We start from the raw sequence: 27,024 nt of genomic DNA on the forward strand, positions 1-27,024 counted from the left end.
TGCATGCTTACTTTCAGTGACTGATGTACAAGGACCCCCAGATCTCGTTGTACTTCCCCTTTTCCCAACTTGACACCATTCCGGTGATAATCTGCCTTCCTGTTCTTGCCACCAAGTGGATAACCTCACATTTATTCATATTAAACTGCATCTGCCATGCATATGCCCACTCACCCAGCCTGTCCAAGTCACCCTGCATCCTCATAGCATCCTCCTCACAGTTCACACTGCCATCCAGCTTTGTGTCATCTACAGATTTACTAATGTTTGAATTTGAATTGAATTGATTTTATTAGGGACAGTGCATATTAATAAACATATGCATGTAATATGCAAGATTGTAGCCAGTAGCTAATTTCCATCTTTAGTCCCAACACAATGTAAACACATCCCAAACAAGGTAAAAACAAAAGACAAAAACAAAAACTTTTACTTTTAATCCCTTCATCTAAATCATTAATGTATATTGTATATATATAATGTATATGCCGCGATCACATTGAATGGCGTTGCCGACTCGAAGGGCCAAATGGCATACTCCTACACCTATCGTCTATTGTAAATAGCTGTGGTCGCAGCACCGAGGCATGCGTTACCCCCACTAGTCACTGCCTGCCATTCTAAAGGGACCCGTTAATTCCTACTCTTTGTTTCCTGTCTGCCAACCAAGTTTTTATCCATGTCCGTACCCTACCCCCAATACCAAGTGCTCTAATTTGCCCACTAATTTCCTATGTGTTACCTTATCAAATGCTTTCTGAAAGTCCAGGCACACTACATCCACTGGCTCTCCCCTGTCCATTTTCCTAGTTATATCGTTGCCGTCAGCGATGCATCTCTGCCGCGAGCGTTGCATCTCCGCCCAGCACGGCCTGCGGACTTCGGGAGCCGCGGACTCCGGTAAGAGGTACCCGACTCGGATGTCCAAGCCGCTGAGGAGGCCCTCCAGTCCCGATGTCGGACTTCCATTACCCTGGCGACCGGGCCTGAACATCGGGCCGCCTGGAGCGGCGAGAGCGGGCTGCTCGGGAGCCCCCCCCCCCCAACAACGGGAGGACAACAGAGGAGGACGATTGAATTTTTGGAGCCTTCCCTCAAAGTGGGAATTTGATCCCACTGTGTGGGGATGTCTGTGTTTAAAAAAAACTATTGTGTCCTGTCCTCTTTATTATTTATTTGTATGGCTGTATGACAAACACACATTTCATGCAGGGGGAGATTATGTGTTCGGCACGGACTAGAGGGGTCGAGATGGCCTGTTTCCGTGCTGTAATTGTTATATGGTTATATGGTTATTGTACCAATTAGTACATGTGACAAATAAATGTATGTTGTGTTGTATCCTCAAAATGTCCTGTTTATCAAATATCTAAACAACCTTGTTTTTCCAGGAAGCATTCAAGTACTTGAAGCAACAGTGATCTGCATTGAGAACATCCTGTTTTGTCTTCAGTGTAATTATGATGAATCATTCACAAGTATTCGCAATCCTCAAAATCAACGGGTCAGTTGCACACATTTTCTGCTTTTTTTTTAATAATCTTTTTATTAGAGGCAGGTACATATCATATTAAAAACATTTCATGCATATCATTCCTACATTACTAATATTGTCGATTGATATTAACTCTGCTTCTAGTATTTTATTTTATATAGATAGAAAATAAGAAAGAGAAATTAAAAAAAAGAAAAAGCATGATAAAGACGAATGGAATAATTTACTAAAAATACAACATTGGAGATAAGTTCGTAAATTATAAAGTATAACTTTTCATCTAATCCTTAATTTGAGTTTCAGTCAGGTTCGCGTGCCGAACCAGTCTGCCCCTTCAAGTAGTCAATGAATGGAGACCATATTCTGATAAAAAGTTCTTGTTTGTCCATTAAGACAAGTCTGATTCTTTCCAAATGTAAGGTGTCTGACATTTCCACAATCCACATTTTAATTGGGGGGGTTAAAGGACCTTTCCAAAATTTTAATATTAATTTTTTCCCAGTTATTATACTATAGTCGATAAAGTTTCTTTGGGTTGTTGTAAATGTTAGACTTTGTTCTGATATTCCTAGTATTATTAATTTTAAATCTGGATCCAATTGAATGTTGACAACTATAGATATTATTCTAAAAATGTCCGTCCAGAAGTTTTTGATTTTTATACAATTTGCGAATGTGTGAGTTAGGTCGGCCTCTAAATGTTGGCATTTATCTTCTTATTCTTCTGCTTTTAAGAGTAGTCAGAATAAAGATCCACAGAACAATGAGATACCTTATACATCAATAGGAAATACATTGACTCTGTTACTATTGTAATTCCATCCTGGTAAACTAATTGGAGCAGATGAGACTTGAATCACATCAGAGGTGCCAGACATAATCAACATAACATCCTGCTAAGGATGGCGTGGTGGAGCTGCTGCCTCACAGCGCCGGAGACCCGGGTTCAATCCTGACCACGGGTGCCTGTCTGTATGGAGTTTATACCTTTTCCCCGTGACCTGTGTGGGATTTCTCCAAGATCTTTGGATTCCTCCCACACTACAAAGACATACAGGTTTGTAGGTTAATTGGCTTGGTACAAGTGTAAATTGTCCCTAATGTGTGTAGGGTAGTGTTAAAGTGTGGGGATCGCTGGGCGGTGAGGATTCGGTGGGCTGAAGGGCCTGTTTATGCGCTGTATCTCCAAACTAAACTAAACTAAAATATCTTGTTAATTTTTCAAGTGGCATTTCCATTACATGGACTATCCTGTTGATCCAAACATCTTCTACACAGTGAGTGCTTACAGCATTCCAACAGCAAATATTAACGAAGATGCACCTACGAAATCTGCATCATTTGTGTCACCCGGTCAGTGTACTATATTTGTTCTCCATCTCATGGATAAAGTCACTTGTGTTTCTCTGCTGCTAAATTACCAAATCTGGTCACGCCTAGTTTTGTAATCCCATATCACATTCCTGCTCTGTACCAAGGAAAACCATCCCAATATTCCAATCCTTCTGCTTGACTGAAATACTCCATATCTTGGTGGATCTCCTCTGCACCTCTGTGTGAAATGCTCAGAACTCCATTTGTGCCCCAATCACATGTAGCTTAAGGGAGACTGGATCTCTCACTCACAGCCCCATGCTAACATTGATTGCTCCCGAGTAAAACACAAAGTGCTGGAGGCACTCAGCGGGTCAGGCAGCATCCATGGAGGGAAATGGACAGATAACATTTCAGGTTGGGACCCTTCACCATTTCCCGCCACAGATTCAGATTCAACTTTAATTGGCATTGTGCGGTGTACAGTACAGAGACAACGAAAATGCAGTGTTGGCTGACCCGCTGAATGCCTCCTGCGCTTTGTGTTTTACTCGAGATCCCAACATCTGCAGTTTCTTGTGTCTCCATTGATTAGTCCCTGCCTTTCCAAATGCAGGTTGACCCTGTTCCTGATTTTACGCAGAGGGTGGGTGAAACCCGGAATTACTACCTCTCAACAGTTCACAGGTGTTTGGATGAGCACCTGAAACACTGTGGCATTCAGCAGGAAGCTAATACTGAGCGCTGCACAATGAAATGAGTATTGATAGATACTTGATGTATATTGATGGGTATTGAAAGGCACAATGAATATTGATGGATATCAATAAGTATTGATGAGTATTTGGAAATATTGCAACAGCACCTCATATTTTGCTTGAGCAGCTTACACCCCAGCGGTATAAACATTGAATTCTCTAACTTCAAGTAGCTCTTGGTTTCCCTCTCTCCATCCCCTTCCCAGTTCTTCCACCAGTGTTACTGTCTCCGACTACATTTTATCTCTATACCACTAACTCCCCTGACATCAGCCTGAAGAAGGGTCTCGACCCGAAACATCACCTATCCCTTCTCTCCAGAGATGCTGCCTGTCCCGCTGAGTTACTCCAGTGATTTGTGTCTATCTTCGATTTAAACCAGCATCTTTCCTGCACGCATTGCGTCTTGATGGGCAGCGTAGATCTGCTGAGCCGAAGGACTTGTTCTATCAAATACTTGTGTAGATTAAATGCGGCTCGACTCCACGACTGCTGAATCAAAATACATTCATGAATTCATAAACGACTATGTGATATTGTTCCTGACTTTTTTTGTTAGGTTGTGATGATGCGACAATGCGAAACCACAAATACTGTGAAGGTAAGCAACTCTGGAAATAGATATTAAAATTAGTTAGTCTAACATCGGTAGTGGGGAAACTGCTAGAGTCAGTTATTAAAGATGGGATAGCAGCACATTTGGAAAGTGGTGAAATCATTGGACAAAGTCAGCATGGATTTACAAAAGGTAAATCATGTCTGACGAATCTTATAGAATTTTTCGAGGATGTAACTAGTAGCGTGGATAGGGGAGAACCAGTGGATGTGGTGTATCTGGACTTCCAAAAGGCTTTCGACAAGGTCCCACATAAGAGATTAGTATACAAACTTAAAGCACACGGCATTGGGGGTTCAGTATTGATGTGGATAGAGAACTGGCTGGCAAACAGGAAGCAAAGATTAGGAGTAAACGGGTCCTTTTCACAATGGCAGGCAGTGACTAGTGGGGTACCGCAAGGCTCAGTGCTGGGACCCCAGCTATTTACAATATATATTAATGATCTGGATGAGGGAATTGAAGGCAATATCTCCAAGTTTGCGGATGACACTAAGCTGGGGGGCAGTGTTAGCTGTGAGGAGGGTGCTAGGAGACTGCAAGGTGACTTGGATAGGCTGGGTGAGTGGGCAAATGTTTGGCAGATGCAGTATAATGTGGATAAATGTGAGGTTATCCATTTTGGTGGCAAAAACAGGAAAGCAGACTATTATCTAAATGGTGACCGACTAGGAAAAGGGGAGATGCAGCGAGACCTGGGTGTCATGGTACACCAGTCATAGAAAGTAGGCATGCAGGTGCAGCAGGCAGTGAAGAAAGCGAATGGTATGTTAGCTTTCATAGCAAAAGGATTTGAGTATAGGAGCAGGGAGGTTCTACTGCAGTTGTACAGGGTCTTGGTGAGACCACACCTGGAGTATTGCGTACAGTTTTGGTCTCCAAATCTGAGGAAGGACATTATTGCCATAGAGGGAGTGCAGAGAAGGTTCACCAGACTGATTCCTGGGATGTCAGGACTGTCTTATGAAGAAAGACTGGATAGACTTGGTTTATACTCTCTAGAATTTAGGAGATTGAGAGGGAATCTTATAGAAACTTATAAAATTCTTAAGGGGTTGGACAGGCTAGATGCAGGAAGATTGCTCCCGATGTTGGGGAAGTCCAGGACAAGGGGTCACAGCTTAAGGATAAGGGGGAAATCCTTTAAAACCGAGATGAGAAGAACTTTTTTCACACAGAGAGTGGTGAATCTCTGGAACTCTCTGCCACAGAGGATAGTTGAGGCCAGTTCATTGGCTATATTTAAGAGGGAGTTAGATGTGGCCCTTGTGGCTAAGGGGATCAGAGGGTATGGAGAGAAGACAGGTACGGGATACTGAGTTGGATGATCAGCCATGATCATATTGAATGGCGGTGCAGGCTCGAAGGGCCGAATGGCCTACTCCTGCACCTAATTTCTATGTTTCTATGTTTCTATGTATTAAATTCAGATTATTGAGATACAGAAGCACAGTGTTCAATGTATGATAGAGATATGTGTGCATTGGACACTGGTCCATCACCAGGGTAGGTGGTAAACAGCGCGTTGGACTTCACCACAAAGGGAGTGGTCTAATAGGGAGGTTTCGTGGCAGTTGTGTAGTGTGTTGGTGAAGCCACTTTTGAAACAACACTCACAGTTTTAGCTCCTGCCTCAATACAGATACGGCAGCATTGGAGAGCGTAAAGGAGATTCCCCACACTGATTCCTGGGATGAGAGGGTTGCCGTATGAGTGAGAACATACAGTACATGTCCTTTGGAGTTGAGAAGAATGAGGGTGACCTTATTCAAACGTGTAAGAGCCTAAGGGGGCTTAACAGATTAGATGTTGAGATGTTTCCACTAGTGGAAAAGCCATGAACAAGGACAATCAGGTATAAATATGAGACCAGACATTTAGATCAGAGGTGATTAGATGTTTTGTCCCTTAGAGGATGGTGAATCTCTGGTCTTCTCTGCCCCAAGGGTGGTGAAGGCCAGAATATTAGTTACATTTAAGGTGGGGATAGATGAATATTTAAAAGATGGATTGTGGGAACGGGCAGAGAGGAGGATGTGAGGCCAGTGAAGATCAGTCATGGAATGGTGGGGCAGGCCAGAGGGGTCAGTTCCCACTCCTATGACTATCTTCTTCTGTTTTTGAAATATTATTATTGACACTGCTGGGAATTCCTTGCAGCAATGTCAATCAAAGGATGTTACAACATTGATATTGGTATCCATGACTATTTTATAATCAATGTAAGGTGACATTGTCTTTCAAATTAATTAATGGACATCAGCACAATAAAATGGTGAAATTGCATGGTCAGTCATGATCCAGAGAGGTTATTGATTAATAAATCACAGTGTGTATGGAAACATTGAAAAATAAGTGCAGGAGTAGGCCATTCAGCCCTTCGAGCCAGCACCCCCATTCAATATGATATTGGCTGATCATCTAAAATCAGTACCCTGTTCCTGCTTTCCCCCCCCCCCCCTCATATCTCTTAATTCCTTTAGCCCCCAATAGCTAAATCTAACTCTCTCTTAAACATGCAGTGATTTTACCTCCACTGCCTTCCTGTCTTATACCTTCAAAGTCTCCTTTATTCAAGTTCAGGACCCTAGTCTCTGAATTAACCGCGTCACTCTCCATCCTAATGCAGAATTCCACCATATTATGGTCACTGTTGCCCACGGCGCCTTGCACAATAAGATCGCTAACTAATCCTTCCTCATTACACAATGCCCAGTCTAAGGTGGCCTGCCCTCTAGTCGGTTTCTCTACATATTGGTTTAAAAAAACATCCCGTATACATTCCAGGAAATCCTCCTCCTCAGCACTGATACTCTGAAGAAGGGTTTCGGCCCGAAACGTAGCCTATTTCCTTCACTCCATAGATGTCGCTGCCCCGCTGAGTTTCTCCAGCACTTTTGTCTACCAGCACTGATACCAATTTGGTTGGCTCACTCTATATGTAGACTAAAGTCACCCATGACTGCTGTACCTTTGCTACACGCATCCCTAATTTCCTGCTTGATGCTATCCCCAACCTCCCTATTGCTGCTTTTTATTGGTCTTGCTATTTGCTCCCTATTAATGCTATCCCCCAACTCCAACAAGTGTTTTCTGCCCTTGGCTTTTTCACTGTTCTACCCATACCGATTCTGCAGCATCCAAGCTAATGTCTCTCCCTGCTATTGCATTAATCTCCTCTTTAACCAGCAATGCCACCCCACCTCCTCTTCCTTTCTGTCCATCCTTCCTGAATATCGAATACCCCTGGATGTTTAGCTCCCAGCCTTGGTCACCCTGGAGCCATGTCATTCATCTATTTATCATTATATTTTTATAGATTACCTCTGGCAGTCAAATGTATCTGCGTGTTTGGCCAATACCGACGTGGTGATCAATTTTACCACAAATGCAAACTCTTTAAGATATGATGTGAGACTGACCAAGTGCGATGACTACTTATCAGCAATGCTTAATCACACCAAAGTTTTTCAGGTAAGAGAACCTTACTCTGTGTATGGATAGGAGGAATCCACCAGGTTTTGTAATTCTGTAAAATCAAAGGTGGTTTGAACGTTCACATCTGTGCCAATTCCCCACTGTCAGCATTTATCTTTCTTTCCCAAACCCTTGGCTTTTACTTAGTTTCAGACATTTGTGCCTTTAATTTGAAATGACATATTCTGTCTTAACAAGTGGTGAGAAGTTAGATAGAGCTCTTAAAGATAGTCAGGGGATATGGGGAGAAGGCAGGAACGGGTACTATTGTGGATGATTAGCCATGATCACAGTGAATGGCGGTGCTGGCTCGAAGGGCTGAATGGCCTACTCCTGTCTATTGTCTAACACCTCACATTTCATTATTTTGGACTGTTTCCAAAGGCAATAAAAAGTGATATTTATCTCCCATTTCTGAGAAGGGCTGTGTCTCAGCCTCTGCTGAGGTGACTGTCACACTTGATTGATGATCAATGACTGTAATTAACTGAGTGAAGTTCCATGGCATCCTGCCCTCTAATCCAAGAGCAGACAACTTATAGACACAGAGTGCTGGAGTAACTCAGCGGGTCAGGCAGCATCTGTGGAGAACATGGATAGATGATGTTTCTTTGTAATCCATCTTCAAACCTGAAACATTGCCTATCCATGTTCTCCAGTGAAACCTGATCTGTTTTGTTTTTCAAATTCAGGTCTATCTTTCTCTTTGAACACATGTTGAAGCAATTATTTTTTCTCAAGAAACACATTTTTGTCAGAGACATTGATTCAGCCGGCAGGATTTGTGAAAGTGCAGATTTAGTTGTCATGTTTCCTCATGAATCACGAAGCTTTCGCTGCCTTTCTGGTGACAATGTTCAGACATGGTCCTTTACAAAGGATGAAAGTCATAAACTGGGTGACCGGGAAGTGCAAAGAATGCAACTCCTTTCTTTGCATATCTTTCATTCATTGTTCTATATCTCGCTACATCATTGACTATATCTCTCGTTTCCCTTTCCCGTGACTTTCAGTCTGATGAAGGGTCTCAACCCGAAACGTCACCCACTCCTTCTCTCCAGAGATACTGCCTGTCCCGCTGAGTTACTCCAGCATTTTGTGTCTATCTTCAGTTTAAACCAGCATCTGCAGTTCCTTCCTACGCAATTCCTTTCCTCATTGGACATAATGGACAAAAATGAGTCTTAAATCAGAACTGTACCACATTGTGACGATAATTACACAAACTAACATTTAAAATCATTTGGTAGGCAAAAGTGCTGGAGAAACTCAGCTGGTGCAGCAGCATCTATGGAGCGAAGGAAATGGGCAACGTTTTGGACCAAAACCCTTCTTCAGACTTCAAAATCATTTCTTCCATCCAATCAAATGAATCCAGAATCTCAATTACATTTATGAGGAACACCGGACTCAATCTGTCTGAGAAGTTTTGTGTTGGTGTAAGTAAAATTCACCAAGGTGAAATTTTATTCTGAACACCTCAGTTTTGAACGTCCCATGTATTGGGATTTTAACATATATTTCTGTCATATTAAATGTGTAATGAAATAAGACTGTTATTACTTTCATTTTTAGATAAAACCATACTACCATCATTGTAGTAATTTGTGTACTGTACATGAAAAGCTGCTTCAACCTTGTACAACCGTTGGTAAGTGCTCACTGTTTTATTTGGTAATTAACATTTTACTTCGGAGTCACGTGAGTGACTACGTGAAGAAGACCCCATCCTGGCGCACACGCGTCATATCGTCAGATGCATAGCGGCTGCAACCGTGTTGGGAGGAGCAGAGCCCTCCAAGCGGTGAGTGAAAAAACCTGAAGGTTCACTTTCGTTCACTTTCACTTTCAGGCCACTTTCTTCCGTGGAGACTTTGTGCTGAGTTCAGGCAAGTCTAAAAAGTGTGGGGAAAAAGTAAAGGGAAGCGTACCGCAGCTAAAACTCAAGAGGACAGTGGGTCTGAGAGTAGCGGGCGCCCGATTAAAAATTTAGCGGCAGAAAAGCCAGCGACTACAGAAACGGTTACAAAAAGTACCATTACAGCACCTTTAGGGTGCAAGGCCAAAAAGAAAACTAATCGGCCAGTAGACTCGGATGAGTCAGACCCATAGATTACCCCACCTCAGGAAGAGGTTATGTCTGATCGGGTTGCGAACCTGGAATTCCTCATGGGGAAGATGATTTATAAAGGCACACTCCAGGAGGAGTACAGTCAGCGTTGGCCTACAGGAGAGCCGGCGCCAGGAATGTCTGAAGAAAGAGAATATAGGCGTTGGTCTACAGGAGAGCCCGCGCTAGCAGCATCCAAAAAAGGGCTGCCAGTATGTGGGTCTATGGAAGAGCCTGCGAGGGGAATGCCTGAAAAAGGGTTTACCATGCGTAGGCCTATGGGAGAGCCAGCGCTGGAAACACCTGAAGTGGAAATACCAGATCAACCCCACTATGAGGAGGAATTACCAGGACAGCAAGATTCTGATAACGAAACATATGAGGACCAATAACAGAGCCCAGAGTACCAGGTCTGACCCAAAAATTCTCAGGTCCCAGACTGAAAGGGCAACCATTGGCAGAAGAAATAGCATTGACAATAAATGACTTGCTTTTCCATCAGGTGGAAGAACTAACTATGGATGAGACTGTCAAAAAATATGAAACCCCGCAGAATTGTGCACTGCTAGCAGTCCCAGCAGTAAATAATGTAATATGGGGCTATTTGGGCACCGCAGTACGCGCTCAAGAAATGAAGTTACAGCGGGTATTGAGATTACTGGGGTCAAGTATTACGGCTTTTGTCAGAGACCTGGAGGAAGAACATGTGACAACGTCACAACAGGATGTTTTGGCACTAATGTGTAATGCACACTTTGAAATAAACTGTATTCGTAAAAGTGCTATAAGACCTAACATACATCCTAAGTTTGCAGGGCTCTGTAAACCATCTAATATACAATTGCCGAACTTACTCTTTGGAGAAAAACTAGCCAAAACGGTGAAAGACCTGAATGAAGAAGCGAAAACCGTGGGAATGATTAAACCACCGGTGCTTGGCAGATCGATTCGAAGGCAATGTCCCTATCGAAGGGTGGCTGGGGCTGGTGAAGGAACAAGTCGTTCGTACCCGTATACGCGTTATTGGCGCACTGCTCCGGGGCGTGGTGGTTATAATATTCCCACGAGGGGCAAGGTACAACATTTGACACCAGCAAACCCTGAGGTAGGTGGGTCTGGTCCTGGAAGAAACATATTAAGTGTTTCACATTCGCAATTTGGGGGAAGGTTACAATTCTTCCTAAAAGAATGGCGAAAAATAACATCTGATGCATTTATACTGTGCAGTATTATGGGGTTCAGAATTGAATTCTACACACATTTGGATCCTGCTACTCAACATGTTCCAAGGCGAATGCGTATTTTCTCAAAAGAAGAGAATATGAACATTCAAGCGGTACTAGAAATATTAAGTAGGAAAGGGGTTATTGAAACGACAGTTCACCAAAACCACCAATTTGTATCTAGTATTTTTCCTAGAGCAAAATAGGATGGTGGTTGTAGAATCATTCTTGATTTAACAAGTCTTAACCCTTTTGTACAGAATAAACATTTCAAAATGGAGACATTTGCCAATGCTATACAGCTAATTTCAAGAGAATGCTATATGGCCAGCATAGATCTGCAAGATGCATATTACTCTGTGGCTGTGCATGGTAATGATCGAAGATATTTAAAATTTAACTGGATGAATCCATTATGACAGTTCAAAGCATTGCCTAATGGCTTAACCTCGGCCCCTAGACTATTTACAAAATTGTTAAAACCAGTCCTAGCATTGCTAAGGGCCCAGGGCCATTTGGTAATGGCTTATTTGGATGATATTTTAATTGTGGGTGACACTCGAGCTACAACAGAAGCATCAGTGTCAAAAGTTAAGCTCACATTTGAGAGGCTGGATTTTGTTATACATCCAGATAAATCAATGTTGTCTCCAAGCAAAACAATTGATTACTTGGGGTTCACTATTAATTCAGAACACATGATAGTGACTTTACCCAAGGATAAAAGGCTGCAGTTAATTGAGGGTTGTAGCAATCTCATTACAGAGCATCAACCGTCAATTAGGCAAGTGGCGAGCTTTATTGGCAAACTAATCGCTTCATTTCCAGCTGTGCAGTTTGGTCCACTGCATTATCAGCAACTGCAGCGAGCAAAGGTACAGGCATTGAGGAGACATTTGGAGCATTTTGATAGGCCCATGCAATTACCAGTAACAGCAATTGCTGATATACAATGGTGGATTAAGAGTGTCTCATATGCCTCCAGGGAAATTCTGGTTGAAACACCTGCTATCATTCTACAGACTGATGCAAGTGCGCTAGGTTGGGGCGCTACTGATACCATTACCAGCCGTGGAGGTAAATGGAATGTGGAAGAGGTACCTTTGCTCGAAGCACATGGAATCAATTACCTAGAATTGTTAGGTACATTTTATAGGCTTAAAGCTTATTGCTCTAATGTGCAAAATCTGCATGTGCAGGTTCAGATTGACAACACTACGGCTGTAGCATATGTCAATCACATGGGTGGAATCAAGTCAGAATCTTGTGACAGATTGGCAAATGTTATCTGGCACTGGTGTATTATTCGAAACATTTGGCTTTCGGCAATCTACCTACCAGGTAGATTCAACATAATTGCAGACACCAGGTCACGTAAATTCAATGACAATACGGAATGGATGTTAAATCGTGACATCTTTAATAAAATTGTTGCACAATTTGGAATGCCAGAAAGTGACTTGTTTGCATCTAGACTGAACCACCAATTGCCTAAATATGTTTCATGGGAACCAGATCCAGGTGCAACAGCGGTGGATGCATTCTCGCTAAATTGGGGTGGAATGTTTTTATATGCATTTCCTCCCTTTTGTCTCATTAGTAGGTGTCTACAAAAGATTAAGCAGGACTGCTTCAGGAGTGTTGGTGGTCCCAGATTGGCCTACACAACCATGGTACCCACTAGTGCTAAAAATGGTCACAAAACCTCTTATGGGTATTCCAAGAAGAAAACCTACTTGTGCACCCTGTATCTGGTGATTTGCATCCTTTACATGATCGTATTGATTTGTTGATTTGCAGATTCTAAAAAGGCCATATCTCAGAAGAGGACTATCAGATTGCACTATGGATGTAATTGCAGCAGCCTGGAGGGATAGTACCCAGAAGCAGTACATTTCTTATATAAGGAAATGGGAGGTGTTTTGCTCAAGGCAGAATATTTCATACCACATTGCAGACATCCCAGATGTCCTAAGAGTTTCTGTCAACACTCTATTGTGATTTAAATTTAAGTTACAGTGTGATCAATACTGCAAGAAGTGCCCTCTCTGCATATTTATCGAGAGAGTCAGAACAACATCTTGTAGGATCACACACTTTGGTCTGTAGGTACATGAAGGGAATTTTCAATTCCAAGCCTCCTAGACCCAGATATACAGAAATCTGGAATGTGAGGGATGTGCTGATGTTACTTCGGGAATGGAGTCCCATTTCAGCTTTATTTTTAGCCAAAATTACTATGAAGGTAGTCATGCTAATGGCATTAGTTTCAGCACGAAGAGTACAGACATTACAGAAATTGCGCATATGGTAATAACAGCAGATGCAATTACATTCTATGTCTATGATTTACTCAAACAGAGCAGACCTGGAGTCACGGGGTGTAAGCTGGTCTTTGCAGCATATCCTACGGATCCAAGACTATGTGTAGTGTCACATTTAAGATGTTACATTGAGGCCACCAAGGACTGAAGAGGTGCAGAATCAGCATTATTTATCAGCCATAAAAATTCACATAAGAAAGTGTCAGTACAGACTATCTCGAGGTGGCTGAAGCAGGTACTGGTTGATGCAGGGATTGATACTGACAAATTTAAATCTCATTCCACCAGGGCGGCAGCAAAGTCAGCAGCCAAGGATTTGGACGTTCCAATAGACCATATCCTTGCGGCCGCAGGATGGGCAAGTGAACGGATGTTTCACAAGTGTTACCATAAAGAAATAGCAGACCCTGGGGCATTTGGTGGTGCTGTTTTGGATTCAGTATTAAACGTTCCTCTGCAATGAAGAGGGAATTTTCCGAAACCGATTAACTGATTACATTAATGTTATGGTTGTATATTATTGATTGTTTTCACTCATTTAGAGTCAATCAATGCAGTGAGACGCCTGGATTTGAATCTACGGCATGAAATCACAGAGCTTTGAAATCTTCACGTAGTCACTCACGTGACTCCGAAGTAAAATAATAAGATTAAATGAGAAATTACCAGTTTGAAGTTTGATCTTTATTTTATGAGGAGTTACGATGAGGGACTATGTGCCCTCCTCTCCCACCCTCATAAAGATCAACTGGAAGTTATGTTTGTCTCACGTATCTTACTATTATGCTTCGGTAATTATCATCTGTGATTTCACATCGCTGCTTTGAAGTTTGACGCGTGTGCGCCTGGATGGGGTCTTCTTACATAGATGCATAGATACATAGAAAATAGGTGCAGGAGTAGGCCATTCGGCCCTTCGAGCTTGCACCGCCATTCAATATGATCATGGCTGATCATCCAACTCAGTATCCCGTACCTGCCTTCTCTCCATACCCTCTGATCCCCTTAGCCACAAGGGCCACATCTAACTCCCTCTTAAATATAGCCAATGAACTGGCCTCAACTACCCTCTGTGGCAGAGAGTTCCAGAGATTCACCACTCTCTGTGTGAAAAAAGTTCTTCTCATCTCTGTTTTAAAGGATTTCCCCCTTATCCTTAAGTTGTGACCCCTTGTCCTGGACTTCCCCAACATCGGGAGCAATCTTCCTGCATCTAGCCTGTCCAACCCCTTAAGAATTTTATAAGTTTCTATAAGATTCCCTCTCAATCTCCTAAATTCTAGAGAGTATAAACCAAGTCTATCCAGTCTTTCTTCATAAGACAGTCCTGACATCCCAGGAATCAGTCTGGTGAACCTTCTCTGCACTCCCTCTATGGCAATAATGTCCTTCCTCAGATTTGGAGACCAAAACTGTACGCAATACTCCAGGTGTGGTCTCACCAAGACCCTGTACAACTGCAGTAGAACCTCCCTGCTCCTATACTCAAATCCTTTTGCTATGAAAGCTAACATACCATTCGCTTTCTTCACTGCCTGCTGCACCTGCATGCCTACTTTCAATGACTGGTGTACCATGACACCCAGGTCTCGCTGCATCTCCCCTTTTCCTAATCGGCCACCATTTAGATAATAGTCTGCTTTCCTGTTTTTACCACCAAAGAGGATAACCTCACATTTATCCACATTATACTGCATCTGCCAAACATTTGCCCACTCACCCAGCCTATCCAAGTCACCTTGCAGTCTCCTAGCATCCTCCTCACAGCTAACACTGCCGCCCAGCTTAGTGTCATCCGCAAAGTTGGAGATGTTGCCTTCAATTCCCTCATCCAGATCATTAATATAAATTGTAAATAGCTGGGGTCCCACTAGTCACTGCCTGCCATTGTGAAAAGGACCCGTTTACTCCTACTCTTTGCGTAGTCCCTCATCGTAACTCCTCATAAAATAAAGATCAAACATCAAACTGGTAAGTTCTCATTTTATCTTATAAATCCTGTTCACAATTGCCATAATTTTCACGGCCAAGTCTGCACCTGGCTTGTTTTGATGAAGTCACCAAAAGCAGGGAGGTAATTTTGAGCTGGGCGAGAGCATCATAAGGTCATGTGATAGGAGTAGAATTAAGCCATTCGGCCCATCAAGTCTACTCCACCATTCAATCATGACTGATTTACCTCTCCCTCCTAATCCCATTCCCATATTTTAGTTTAGTTTAGAGATACAGCGCGGAAACAGGCCCTTCGGCCCACCGAGTCAGCACCGACCAGCAATCCCTGCACATTAACACTATCCTACACACACTAGGGACAATTTACATTTATACCAAGCCAATTAACCTACAAACCTGTACATCTTTGGAGTGTGGGAGGAAACCGAAGATCTCAGAGAAAACCCACGCAGATCACAGGGAGAACGTACAAACTCCGTACAGACAGCACCCATAGTCAGGATCGAACCTGGGTCTCCGGCGCTGTAAGGCAGCAACTCTACTGCCGCGCCATTTAGCTGACCTAAAATTTGCAGCATCTGCAGTTCCTACACATTTCATCTGCACCTTTGGCCATGCATGTTCTATGCTTCCATTATCTGGGCTGACATCTTGTGCTGCAATAAGCAGCTCTAATCATTTGACGGTAGACACAAATTGCCGGAGTAGCTCAGCGGGACTGGCAGCAATATTTGATCAAAGTCCTTCAGCTCAGCATATCTACGCTGCCCATCGCTGATGTCCAGCATACCCATCAATACTCATCAATGTGTGTAGGAAAGATGCTGGTTTAAACCGAAGATAGACACAAAATGCTGGAGTAACTCAGCGGGACAGGCAGCATCTCTGGAGAGAAGGAATGGTGACAGTTTCTTCAGACTGAAGAAGGATCTCGACCCATAACATCACCCATTCGTTCTCTCCAGAGATGCTGCCTGTCCCGCTGAGTTACTCCAGCATTTTCTTACAACCAGTCTAGTAAAGCATTGTCATACCTAAGCACATCCCCGATTAGCAAATTGTACACAAATAGTGCACTGATCTCGCTAGAAGGAGGCGCCCTGTTTTGACGCCATTGTGAAAGTCCAGTCCGCGCTCTGGTTGTTATGAGTGGTGCCCGTTCCATCTATTTTGGTTCAGTGTTACGGTTAGGGTGAAACCCATAGTGGGAACCCGCTGCGCTTCTGATGACATTAGATATAGAGTGATACAGCATGGAAACCACCCCAACTTGCCCACACTGTCCAACATGTCCCATCTACACTAGTCCCACCAGCCTGCATTTGCTCCATATCTCTCTAAACCTGTCCTATCCATGTGTCTGTCTAAATGTACCTTAAATGTTGCATTAGTACCTGCCTCAACTACCTCCACCGGCAGCTCGATCTATACATCCACCACCCTTTGGGTGAAAACATTGCCCCTCAGGTTCCTATTACATCGTTTCCCCCTCCCCTTCAACATATGACCGCTGGTTCTCAATTCCCCTACTCTGAGCGAGACTCTGCATTCACAAGATCTATTCCTCTCATGATCTTGTACACCTCATCCTCCCACACTCCAAGGAATGAAGTCCTAGCCTGCTCAACCTCTCCCTATAGATCAAACCCTCGAGTCCTGGCAACATCCTCATACATCTTCTCTGCATCTTTGCAGCTTTGTGTGGTTACATTGGAGCAGCTGTGAGGAAATTCCCAGTGTTTGTGTCAATCAACAATTATCAAATCTCATTTCAAGTGATTCCATCTTTGCTAAATATCACCAATTTGTAGAACAAAATAATAATGTTTAATGGTTTTATTTCCAGAAAGAACAGACAACGAAGGCAATGGTAAGCGCAACACAATTAATTATCTGAACTTTATTGAAGAACACTATGAGAGAAAATAAAACAAAATACTGGAGGAACTCAATGAGCCAGGCAGGATCTGGGGTTGGACAGACAACGTTTCTCTTTAAGGTTAGGGTAGGGACTAACTCCACCAGTTTGAAGAAGGGTCCTGATCCAAAATGTCAACTGTCCATTACGTCCACAGTTGCTGCCTGGCCTGCTGAGTTCATCCAGCAGTTTAGTTTTTTTTCCTCACGATTCCACCCCCCCATTCACAAATATCGATGATCTGTAAGGGTCAGGAATAAAGGGTAGAACTTTATTCATGAACAGATGCTGCCACTTGTGCTGGCTCTCCAAGGTTGATATATGCCTGGGATCAGGATCAATGGGTGCACATTTCTTGGATACTAATGACATACAAATCAATTTTACACATCAGGCTGGAGCCTTGTGCTGCAGCCCACACTCATGTGGCAGTAATCACCCAGCTCAATCACAACCCATCATCCTGCCTGCACAAGTACAGGTTTCCCAGTCACCTCTCACATCTAGCCGTCTCTCAACAGGGGGAATTCACAGATAATGGACATCAGGAACCAGATGTTTAACCTCTTCATGTGACATTGGCTGCTGCCTCTCAGCACCAGAGACCCAGGTTCGACCCTGACCATGGGTGCTGTCTGTGCGGAGTTTGCACGTTCTCCCTGTGACCACGTGGGTTTACCCCCACATCCCAGAGACGTGCAGGTTTGTAGGTTAATTGGCCTGTGTATATTGCCCCTAGTGTGTAGGGAGTGGATGAGAAGGTGGAATAACATGGAACCCATGTGAACTGGTGATGGATGCTCACCATCAATAATGCCTCTTGGATTTGTAACAGTATGGACACCTGGCTGATGCCTACAAGATAACCTTTGTGTAATTAGAGATGGAAACAGTGCTCAGTAAATACCACAGCCAAGACACAGAATGGAAAATGTTAACAATTTATGGTTAGATATTAAGTAGGTCAAATATTCACCCATTTATCACCTCATCAGAACAATATCTGACGATCTCCCACCTACAGTGTCACTGAAGCTGATTATCAGCAAACTCTCAGAATTGCAATCTGTGATCCTTGATCATTCCACTTCTGACACGGCAAGTAGACAAGTTGCTCAGAGCTGACATGATTCTTCAAAGTTGAAGCACTGTCTCAGGAACCAAAGTATGAACATTTAACCAAAGAATCAACATATTATTTTTGCTTTTGAGTGACATTGCCCTGTGAGACAGGTGTATGACCACATGAACATACATGATCAGACATGATCGTATGTCTGTAAATTCCTACTCCAGAGATAGTTGATGTAAAGTAACTATGTAAAGAAATTTAAACCAATAGTAATGTTGTAGTGTGCCTGAAATACACTATCAACATGGTAATTTGTCACTTTGAACAGCTATTAATTTATTCTGTAAGTCCTGCTAGGTATCATTTTTGTTGTCTCCTGGCTTACACCGACAGGTCATTCTGGAATATGCTGACATTGCCTGTATTGGAGAATTGGTCAGGTTATGGCTGTGACTGTCCTGTAGCTCGGTTTCTGTTCCAGGAGTCTAGCAAAATCACCAGAGACATGCTACCTATAGAAATGACACAACAGTACAGCACAGAAACAGGCCTTTAGCCCAGCATCTGTGCTGAATATGGAGCACTTCAACTGTTATCTACTTGCACGTGGTCCATATCCCTCCATTCCTTGCACGTCCATATGCCCATCCAAAAATCTCTTCAATTCCACTATCATATCTTCCTCCACCACCACCCCAGGCAGCAGGTTGCAGGCACCCACCACGCTCTGTGTAAAAAAAACAAACCTTGCCCGCACATCTCCTTTAAACTTTGCCCCTCTCACCTTAAAGCTGTGTTTGATATTTGTTTGTCAAAGTGCAGCTATTTTCTACAATTTAACACATTGTTTTTTTTAAATAGGATATTTCCTTATCTTAATTGGACTGTGTGCAGTCCTTTTTGTTTTGGCATGTGGGCTGTTTTTAATTTGTAAACGAGGTAAGTCATTTGGATTTTTTTTTACATACAGTATCCTCCATAATGTTTGGGACAAAGACCCATCATTTATTTATTTGCCTCTACTCCACAATTTGAGATTTGTAATAGAAAAAAAAGTGTTTCTGATCTGTCGGACAGGTGTTTGGGGATTTTTCTTTATTATAGGGAGAATTCTTATGTCATCAGCTGTGGAGGTCTTCCTTGGCCTGCCAGTCCCTTTGCGATTAGTAAACTCACCAGTGCTCTCTTTCTTCCTAATGATGTTCCAAACAGTTGATATTGATAAGCCTAAGGTTTGGCTGATGTCTCTAACAGTCTTATTCTTGTTTCTCAGTCTCATAATGGCTTCCTTGACTTTCATTGACACAACTTTGGTCCTTATGTTGATAAACAGCAATAAAAGTTTCCAAAGGTGATGGAAAGACTGGAGGAAAGACTAGGTACTGAGAGCTCTCATATACCTGCATTAAGGAGGCAATTAAACACACCTGAGCAATTACAAACACCTGTGAGGCCATGTGTCCCACACATTATGGTGCCCTGAAATGGGGGAACTATGTATAAACACAGCTGTAATTTCTACATGGTGAAACCAAAATGTTAAAAAATACCCTTTAATAAAATATGACAATGTGCACTTCATCCACATGTGATTTTTTCTATTACAAATCTCAAATTGTGGAGTAGAGACAAATAAATAAATTATGGGTCTTTGTCCCAAACATTATGGAGGGCACTGTAGATCTAGTTTTTGTAAATAGTTGTGTGGTTAGAAACAAAATAACATGAGATGCTGCAAATTCAAATGTAGTACGAGTCTGAAGCGAGGTCCCGACCCAAAATGCCGCCTTTCCAGCACTTTGTGTTGTTATTCAGATTTAAATCTGATTTGCAAATACCTAGTGGAAGATGGATTGATGCTGTTAAGTTGAGTTTAGTTTGTCACGTGTACCGAGGTACAGTGAAAAGCTTCTGTTGTTTGCTAATCAGTCAGCGGAAAGACGTTCATAAGTTATAGGAGTAGAATAAGGCCATTCGGCCCATCAAGTCTACTCTGCCATTCAATCGCGGTTGATCTCTGCCTCCTAATCCCATTTTCCTGCCTTCTCCCCATAACCCTTGACACCCGATCTAATCAAGACATGATTACAATCGAGCCATTCACAAAGCATTACCGCCCATGAGGTACCGTATTACATAGCTTTCTCTCCAGCACACTGCTAGGTTCAGTGGTTCATCTTGGTTATGGTTCACACTTAGCCTCTGCTGCATTCTCCTTTCGTAATTTCTGTTTCACTTCCAATTGTAAAGCCATGAACCTGAACCTGATGAACGCACCATTCCCGTTTCTAATGACATTTGAAATATTTCTGTCATAGCCCCTGCTATTTCTACACTAACTTCCCTCAATGTCCTAGGGAATATCCTGTCAGGACCTGGAGACTTATCCACTTTTATATTTTTCAAAAGTGTCAGTACTTCCTCTTCTTTGAATCTCATAGTTTCCATAGCTACTCTACTTGTTTCCCTTACCTCACATAATTCAATATCCTTCTCCTTGGTGATTACCGAAGAAAAGAAATTGTTCAATATCTCCCCCATCTCTTTTGGCTCTGCAGATAGCTGTCCACTCTGACTCTCTAATGGACCAATTTTATCTCTTGTTATCCTTTTGCTATTAATATAGCTGTAGAAACACTTTGGATTTACTTTCACCTTACCAAAGTAACCTCATATCTTCTTTTAGCTTTTCTAATTTATTTCTGAAGATTCTTTTTACATTCTTTATACTCCTCAAGCACTTCATTTACTCCATGCTGCCTATAATGATTGTAGATCTCTCTCTTTTTCCGAACCAAGTGTCCAATTTCCCTTGAAAACCATGGCTCTTTCCAATTATTACTATTTCCTTTCAACCTAGCATCTCTGGAGAACATGGATAGGTGACGTTTCGGGTCGGGACCCATCTTGCAAGACTGGTGAATTTGCAAGGGGTGGCACGATGGTGCAACAGTAGAGTTGCTGCCTCACAGCACGAGCAACCCGGGTTTGATCCTGACTACGGGTGCTGTCTGTACAGAGTTTGTACGTTCTCCCCATGACCACGTGGGTTTTCCCGCATACATCTCAAAGACGTATCTAGTTTGTAGGTTAATTGGCTTGGCATAATTGTAAACATTGTCCCTGGTGTACGATAGTACTACTGTGCGGGGATTGCAGGGCGGCGTGGGCTCAGTGAGCCGAAGGGCCTGTTTCTGCGCTGTATCTCTAAACTAAACGTGTGTGCTTCCTGGCTGCTCGATGCATATCAGACAACAGCTCTTTTCCAAGATTAACATCAAACCACAAAAGAGTGCAGAGAAGAAAGAAACTGCAGCAGATTAAAATGTTTCACAAGCTGCACTTCACACGCCCACATTTCACAAGCTGCGACCAGCAGCCCCACAACATGATTTAAAGGTCAATTTCTCATTTGAAAATCTAGAGTAATATCTTTGATTAAAATTGTCTAAACGCATAAATAAATGTTGACATTAATCTCTACCTCCTCCCTCACATTCACCCCAGTAATGAAGTCGAGAGCCAAGAGTCAAAGGGCGAGAGATTTTAACTGTCATATGTTCCGAAAACCGAACAGCGAAGTTCTCACTTGCAGCAGTGTGACAGGTTTGTAAACACAGTCCTCACAGACAACACAGTAAACTAAACAAAGTTGAATAAGTTATTGAAAAAACAAGGGATATGGGGAGAAAGCAGGAACAGTTCTGGCTCAAGGGGCCGAATGGCCTACTCCTGCACCTATTGTCTATGTTTCTATGTAACACAATTGGTAGTTTAGTTGGTGTGTGTTCAAGAGCCTGGTGGTTGTTGGGAAGAAGCTGCTCCTGAACCTGGAGCTCAAGGTTTTTATCCTCCTGTACCTTCTTCCCGATGGTAGCAGTGAGATGAGAGCGTGGCCAGCGTGGTGAGGGTCTCTGATGATGACGGCTGCCATTTTGAGGCAGCGCCTCCTGTAGATTCCTTTGATGGTGGGGTGGTCAGTATCTATGATAGTCCCAGGTACACAAAATTGCTGGGGAAACTCAGCGGGTGCAGCAGCATCTATGGAGCGAAGGAAATAGGCGACGTTTCGGGCCGAAACCCTTCTTCAGACTGATAGTCAGACTGATAGTCCCTCTCTTTTTGTGATCTCCTTCAAACCTGCCTGTGAGCATCAGTCCATACACTCTCTACTGTACACCCGTAAATGTTGAAGAGTATTTGTCAACTAGTTCTTCCAGGTGAGACAGAGATTGACATGCACCTCCTTTAACCTTATCTACTGCATACAATGTTCCCAATATGGCCTCATCTACATCAGCGACACCAAGCGTAGACTCTGCGACCGTCTCGCTGAACACTTGCGCTTGGCCTGCCAACGCCTGCTGGATCTCCCTGTCGCTAACCATTTTAACTCCCCTTCCCATTCCCACACTGACCTCTGTGTCCTGGGCCTCCTCCATTGCCAGAATTAAGCCACACGCAAACTAGAGGAACAGCATCTCATATTGGGTAACTTGCAACCTAATGGTACGAACAGAAATCAGGAACTGCAGATGCTGGTTTCCAAAAAAGACAGAGTGCTGGAGTAACTCAGCAGGTCAGGCAGCATCTGTGGAGAACATGGATAAGTGATGTTTCACAGAGTGCTGGAGTAACTCAGCGGGTCAGGCAGCATCTGTGGAGAACATGGATAGGTGACGTTTCAATTTGGAGTCCTTCTTCACATTGGTATGAATATTGAATTCTCCAATTTTAGATAACTAGCCTACTAATAACCCCCCGCCTCTCTCCAGTGCACCAACAGGATGCCACCACATTTCACCCTTTCCCCTCATCGATTACTTACTGTATATTTCCTCTGGTTTCACACTTCTTCCTATCTTACACTTTACATCTCTGGCTTTTGTCCAACCATCTGCCAATCAAACCCCCTCCCCCCTCACCTATATCCACTAATCACTTGCGTAGTAAAGGAACTGCAGATGCTGGTTTAAACCAAAGATAGATACAAAATGCTGGAGTAACTCAGCGGGACAGGCAGCATCTCTGGAGCGAAGTAATGGGTGATGTTTTGGGTCAAGACCACTCTGAAGAAGGGTCTCAACCGGAAACGTCTCTCGCCAGAGATGCTGCCTGTCCCACTGAGTCACGCCAGAATGTTGTATCTGTCTCCACCTATCACTTGCCTGGCCTTCTTCAGCCCCACCTCTCTCCCCCTCCCCCCCACCACGCTCTACAATCAGTCTGAAGGGTCCCGGCCCGAAACTTCGCCTATCCACGTTCTCCACAGATGCTGCCTGACACATCAGTACTTCAGTACTTTGTGTCTCTTGAAATTAATTCGCTAACGTGGTTCAATTTTATTTGTGATTTGAATCTGCAGTTTAAATTTAAAGTAACCAAATAATAATTTCTAGGCCAAGCGGATGAGAAGAAGGCATCCATCGCTGTTGCTGAGCCGTTGCAACCCATTACAGTCCTCATCATTTACTCTGCAGACAATGAACTCTTCCAAACTGTGGTGGGGGCTTTTGCTGACTTCCTGCACAGTGTGAATGGAATCCAGGTAGTTGTGGACATCTGGCAAAGCAGAAGCGTCGCAGAAATGGGCCCTGCTCAGTGGCTCACCGTCCAGAGAGACAAAGCTGACAAGATCATTATCATCATCTCCAGCAGTGCCAGAGAGAGATCGAGTTACTCAGGGGACATGTATTCCATGGCCTTAAATATATTTTGTAGTGATTTGCAAAAATACTCTCATCTGCACAAGTATTGCATTGTCTATTTTGATGCTATAAGTTCAGCCAAAGATATACCCAGCATTTATTGTCCTTGTCTGAAGTTCTGCCTTGAGAAAGACATAAATAAGCTTCTCAGACATCTACACGGCCCTTCACGTGGAACACACAGTAAACGTCCCACTCAATGGCCAGCTTACACACACAGGGTCTCATACAATCACAAGATGGAAAATGTGATCCTGAAAATTAAAGACATGCAGAATGCCCAGCCAGCTTCCAATATTCATGGATAGGTGACGTTTCACAGAGTGCTGGAGTAACTAAGCGGGTCAGGCAGCATCTCTGGAGAACATGGATAGGTGACGTTTTGGATCGGGACCCTACTTCAAACCTGATGTTCTCCAGTAAGCAGATCTGTCCAGTAAGCAGAAGACAGACGTGTCCCAACGTGAAACGTCACCTATCCATGTTCTCCAGAGATGCTGCCTGACCCGCCGAGTTACTCCAGCACTCTATGCTCTTTTGTGTAAACTAGCACCTGCGGTTCCTTGTTCCTCCACACTGCACGCGCAATGCAGCCTCATTCTGCAGTACTTTTCCTCAGGCCCTTCCTCTTCACTTGAGAATACCCTGGTTATGTAATCATTGAAGTGTAAAATATTTTATTAAGTAAAAGATTAGCTTGACTTTTTTGGGTTCTGAATAAACTGAAGTTTTATAATTCTGTACTGTAGAGGAGCCGTGGTAATCAAGAAGCCTGCATGCAAAGCTTTTCTGATAGTGCTTCCTATTATGCCCATGGAAAAAACACTGAACAATAGTGGGAGAGGATGTGTTTCCTGGGGACTTGGAAATTGGGTAAACAGAAATCTTCTGTGGATAGCTGATATTGATGTTTAAGGCGAATTGCAAATGTTGGGCTTTTGACTAAGTTCCTGTTGTTTAGGGGTTTTGTAACTAAAGTTTGTTATTGATACAACCACAGTAGGACAAATATTGTATTTGTGACAAGTATAATTTGAATGGGTGCAGCCTGTAAATTATTTGTGTTAAACGTCATTGCTGCAACTTTGTATAAACATGTGACTATGTTTCCAAAATAGTATAAAATATGCTGTATGTCTTTGTTCATTTGAGTGGTGGCTCAGGAGAGTTAAGTGTCTGTTGCATACTTGACTCTGTATCCCTGACACTCGCTGGCTGATGATCAGTAAAGCTTGAATTGGTTTACCTAACCCATTGTGAGTTGTCTGTTTTAAGAAATGAACCTTAACACACTGTTTATGAAAACTTGCCCAGGTGAGGTTTATTGGCCTGCCTGTAGAAGCTGGACTTTCCCCTCCCTGTTGTGGAACAAAGGGCCAACACATCGCTCATGTAAATTGTGGAGCATCTGTTTTTGGAAACGTGTAAAACTAAATTTGTTAGTCAAAGCTCGGGCTTCCGTTCCCAATGAAAGGTCTTGTACGGCAGTTGTACCCACCTGAACAATGGGCCTGCTGTTCATTTGCCATTCTTACGTTAATTTTGCACTTGGATTCACCCAAAATGAAAGCAGACTTCAATTAAAATATACCAAGCAGTTTTAGAGTTGTTTAGAGATGCAGCTCAGAAACAGGTTCTTTGACCTACTGAGTTCATGCCAACCCTGCACACAAACGCTATCCTTCACACATTAGGGACAATTTACAATTATACCAAGCCAATTAACCTACAAACAAATCTTTGTTTTGCCCACATCTTTTGCGTGTGGGAGGAAACCGGAGCTCCGAGAAACCCTATGCAGGTCACGGGGAGATCATATAAACTCCATAGGTCTTTGGAGTGTGGGGAAAAAAACCCATAAAGGTCTCAGGGAGAATGTACAAACCCCATACAGACAGCACCCGTAGTCAGGATCGAATCTGCATCCCTGGCACTGTAAGGCAGCAGCTCTACCGCTGTGCCACCGTGCCACCCCATCAAATTACCATCGTTACATTTGGTGTTTTGTTACAATTCCACGTAGAGCGGCACTGACACTTGCATTGTGAGAAATCAATGTTTTTACATCTGACCACAAATCTGCTGGGTTTAGGATGAATCGTGCAGCAGGCTGTGTGAGCTCCCACTAGTGGTGACACACAACATTGATACTTGTGGAACCATGGACAAACATGGCAGGAAAAGCTGCAAGATTCAAGGCTTCAGGCATTATGATGTTAATATACGATGAGCGTTTGTCGGCACTGGGCCTGTACTCGCTGGAGTTTAGAAGGATGAGGAGGTACCTCATTGAAACTTTACCGAATAGTGAAAGGCCTGGATAGAGTGGATGTGGAGAGGATGTTTCCACTAGTGGGAGAGTCTAAGACCAGAGGCCATAGCCTCAGAATTAAAGGACGTTCTTTTCAGAAGGAGATGGAGGAATTTTTTTAGTAAGGGGGTGGTGAATCTGTGGAATTCATTGTCTCAGAAGGCTGTGGAGGCCACGTCAGTGGATATTTTTAAGGCAGAGATAGATAGATTCTTGATTAGTACGGGTGTCAGTGATTATGGGGAGAAGACAGGAGAATGGGGTTAGGAGGGAGAGATAGATCAGCCGTGATTGAATGGTGGAGTAGACTTGATGGGCAGAATGGTCAAATTCTGATGAATTTATGAACAAGGATGAAGGGTGAAATGAATCTTTAAACGCTTCACTTTGCAAATGAATCAAACAGTGGAGTCCACTCCGACAACTCCCCTGAACTCTTGCACAAACATGTCCGAGACACTACATTTGGAAAATATTAGGCTTGTCTTGGCAGAAAAAACAGATCAATTTTTCAAGACACAGACACCCTTCACCGAATTCTTATAAGGATAGTATAGCGCAACACAACTTTGGATTTAAATCCAACTAGGGGTTGGGTGAGGTGGGCGAGGACGGGACGAGAGGCAGGTATATCTCCACTTTTTCCTTTTTTTTTCCCTTCTCCTCTCTTACATCTTTATTCACTCTTTGGCCACACTACTTTGGTAGTCTAGGGGTCCTGTCTTTCCACCTTTCACTTTTTCTC

General features: G+C 43.1%; 1 protein-coding gene across 2 annotated transcripts in view; it reads left to right on the forward strand.

Moving 5' to 3' along the window:
- The window catches only part of il17rb (interleukin 17 receptor B), a 32,923-nt gene extending 7,703 nt beyond the window's left edge, over positions 1 to 25,220 (forward strand). The window contains exons 4-14 of one of the 2 annotated variants that reach the window (XM_033036553.1): positions 1,392 to 1,504; positions 2,722 to 2,848; positions 4,127 to 4,168; positions 7,503 to 7,657; positions 8,911 to 9,099; positions 9,236 to 9,311; positions 12,434 to 12,442; positions 17,117 to 17,140; positions 19,122 to 19,199; positions 21,768 to 21,866; positions 23,660 to 25,220. In XM_033036553.1, coding sequence (XP_032892444.1) covers positions 1,392 to 1,504; positions 2,722 to 2,848; positions 4,127 to 4,168; positions 7,503 to 7,657; positions 8,911 to 9,099; positions 9,236 to 9,311; positions 12,434 to 12,442; positions 17,117 to 17,140; positions 19,122 to 19,199; positions 21,768 to 21,866; positions 23,660 to 24,276 — 1,529 coding nt within the window. In that variant the 3' untranslated portion in view covers positions 24,277 to 25,220. The remainder of the gene's footprint in view (positions 1 to 1,391; positions 1,505 to 2,721; positions 2,849 to 4,126; positions 4,169 to 7,502; positions 7,658 to 8,910; positions 9,100 to 9,235; positions 9,312 to 12,433; positions 12,443 to 17,116; positions 17,141 to 19,121; positions 19,200 to 21,767; positions 21,867 to 23,659) is intronic. The other variant, XM_033036552.1, reaches the window with a different exon arrangement.
- The last annotated feature ends 1,804 nt before the right edge of the window (positions 25,221 to 27,024 follow it).

The sequence above is a fragment of the Amblyraja radiata genome, chromosome 18 (genome assembly GCF_010909765.2).
Source record: "Amblyraja radiata isolate CabotCenter1 chromosome 18, sAmbRad1.1.pri, whole genome shotgun sequence".
Taxonomy (NCBI): Eukaryota; Metazoa; Chordata; class Chondrichthyes; order Rajiformes; family Rajidae; genus Amblyraja; species Amblyraja radiata.